Source organism: Nestor notabilis, unplaced genomic scaffold, assembly GCF_000696875.1.
Source record: "Nestor notabilis isolate BGI_N333 unplaced genomic scaffold, ASM69687v1 scaffold19960, whole genome shotgun sequence".
NCBI classification, from domain to species: Eukaryota; Metazoa; Chordata; class Aves; order Psittaciformes; family Psittacidae; genus Nestor; species Nestor notabilis.
Window position 1 is genome coordinate 2226 of NW_009910986.1, and position 1225 is coordinate 3450.

The window sequence follows — 1225 nt, forward strand, 5'->3', positions numbered from 1 at the left end:
AGTAATGGGGCATGTCCCCCGCACTGCACCGTGCCTTGCTTCCCCACAGAGCCTCTACGGGGTGTACTACAAGTGTCCCTGTGAGAGCGGCTTGATCTGTGACGCCGATAAGTCCATTGTGGGTGCCATCACCAACACTGAATTTGGCATCTGCGGAGACCCAGCGGAAGCCAAGTAGTTGCAGTGAAGGAGAAGACCCTCTGGTGCCACCCCCCACCACCACCCCCCGCTTTTCCCCTCCCCAGGGATGCCAGGACCTTCCTGCGCTGCCCTGGCTGTGTCCGAGTAAAGAGCCTCTTCTGCCGAGCTGTGAGCCAGCCTTTCACTCCATCCACCCCTCTAGCACAGGATGGGGACAGCAGGGCCAGAAGGTCCTAGAAAAAGCCACAGGGCTGTGTGCACATCATATGTAATTGTATAATAACCTGGGCCAGGCCAGCAGCGAGCCATGGGGTGAGCTCTGCTCAGGGGATGTGTTGGCAAAGGGGGTGCAGGGGAAGGTGCAGCAGTGCTGGGACCTGAGGAAGCCTTTGGGTTGTGCCAGACTCAGTTTATTGGCTGACTACTGGCTGGAAACATCCCCTAGAAAAGGTTTGTCACTGGAGAAGAGGGACTTGGAGGTGATGTGGAAGCTGGGGGTGCTCATGGTGTTGGTGGTCATGTCCACCTCTGCCATACTGCTGGCTCAGGGACTGCAATGATAGGACAAGGGGTGATCGGTTAAAACTAAAACAGGAGAAGTTCAGGTTGGATCAAAGGGAGAAGCTCTTCCCTGGGAGGGTGCTGAGGCACTGGCATGGGGTGCCCAGAGAAGCTGTGGCTGCCCCATCCCTGGCAGTGTTCAAGGCCAGATTGGACGGCGGGCTTGGAGCGTGGAAGGTGTCCCTGCCCGGGGCAGGGGTTGGAGCTGGAGGAGCTTTAAGACTTTTTCCAACCCAAACTTTTCCATGATTCTGTGATTCTATGAGGGCCCCTCGAGCAGCAGCTCCACCAGCAGCTACTCTGGCTGTGGGATGTGCAGGAGCTCTGGGAATTCAGGCTGGAGCTGGGGTAAGGTGATGGGGGGAGCAGCCCTGCAAATCCCCTTAACCCTGTCCAGGGCAGGGTGGCTGCAGGGGGTGATGACCAGCTCGGAGCTGGTGGTTTGGGCATGGGGAAGGGGGTGCAGACCTGCTGTGGGGGGTGAGGAAGAGGAGGAGGCACTTGCCTAGAAGAACTGGGGGGG

General features: G+C 58.4%; 1 protein-coding gene across 1 annotated transcript in view; it reads left to right on the forward strand.

Moving 5' to 3' along the window:
- The window catches only part of CLPS (colipase, pancreatic), a 930-nt gene extending 752 nt beyond the window's left edge, over positions 1-178 (forward strand). The window contains exon 3 of the mRNA XM_010012600.1: positions 52-178. Within this exon, the coding sequence (XP_010010902.1) occupies positions 52-178 (127 nt within the window). The remainder of the gene's footprint in view (positions 1-51) is intronic.
- The last annotated feature ends 1047 nt before the right edge of the window (positions 179-1225 follow it).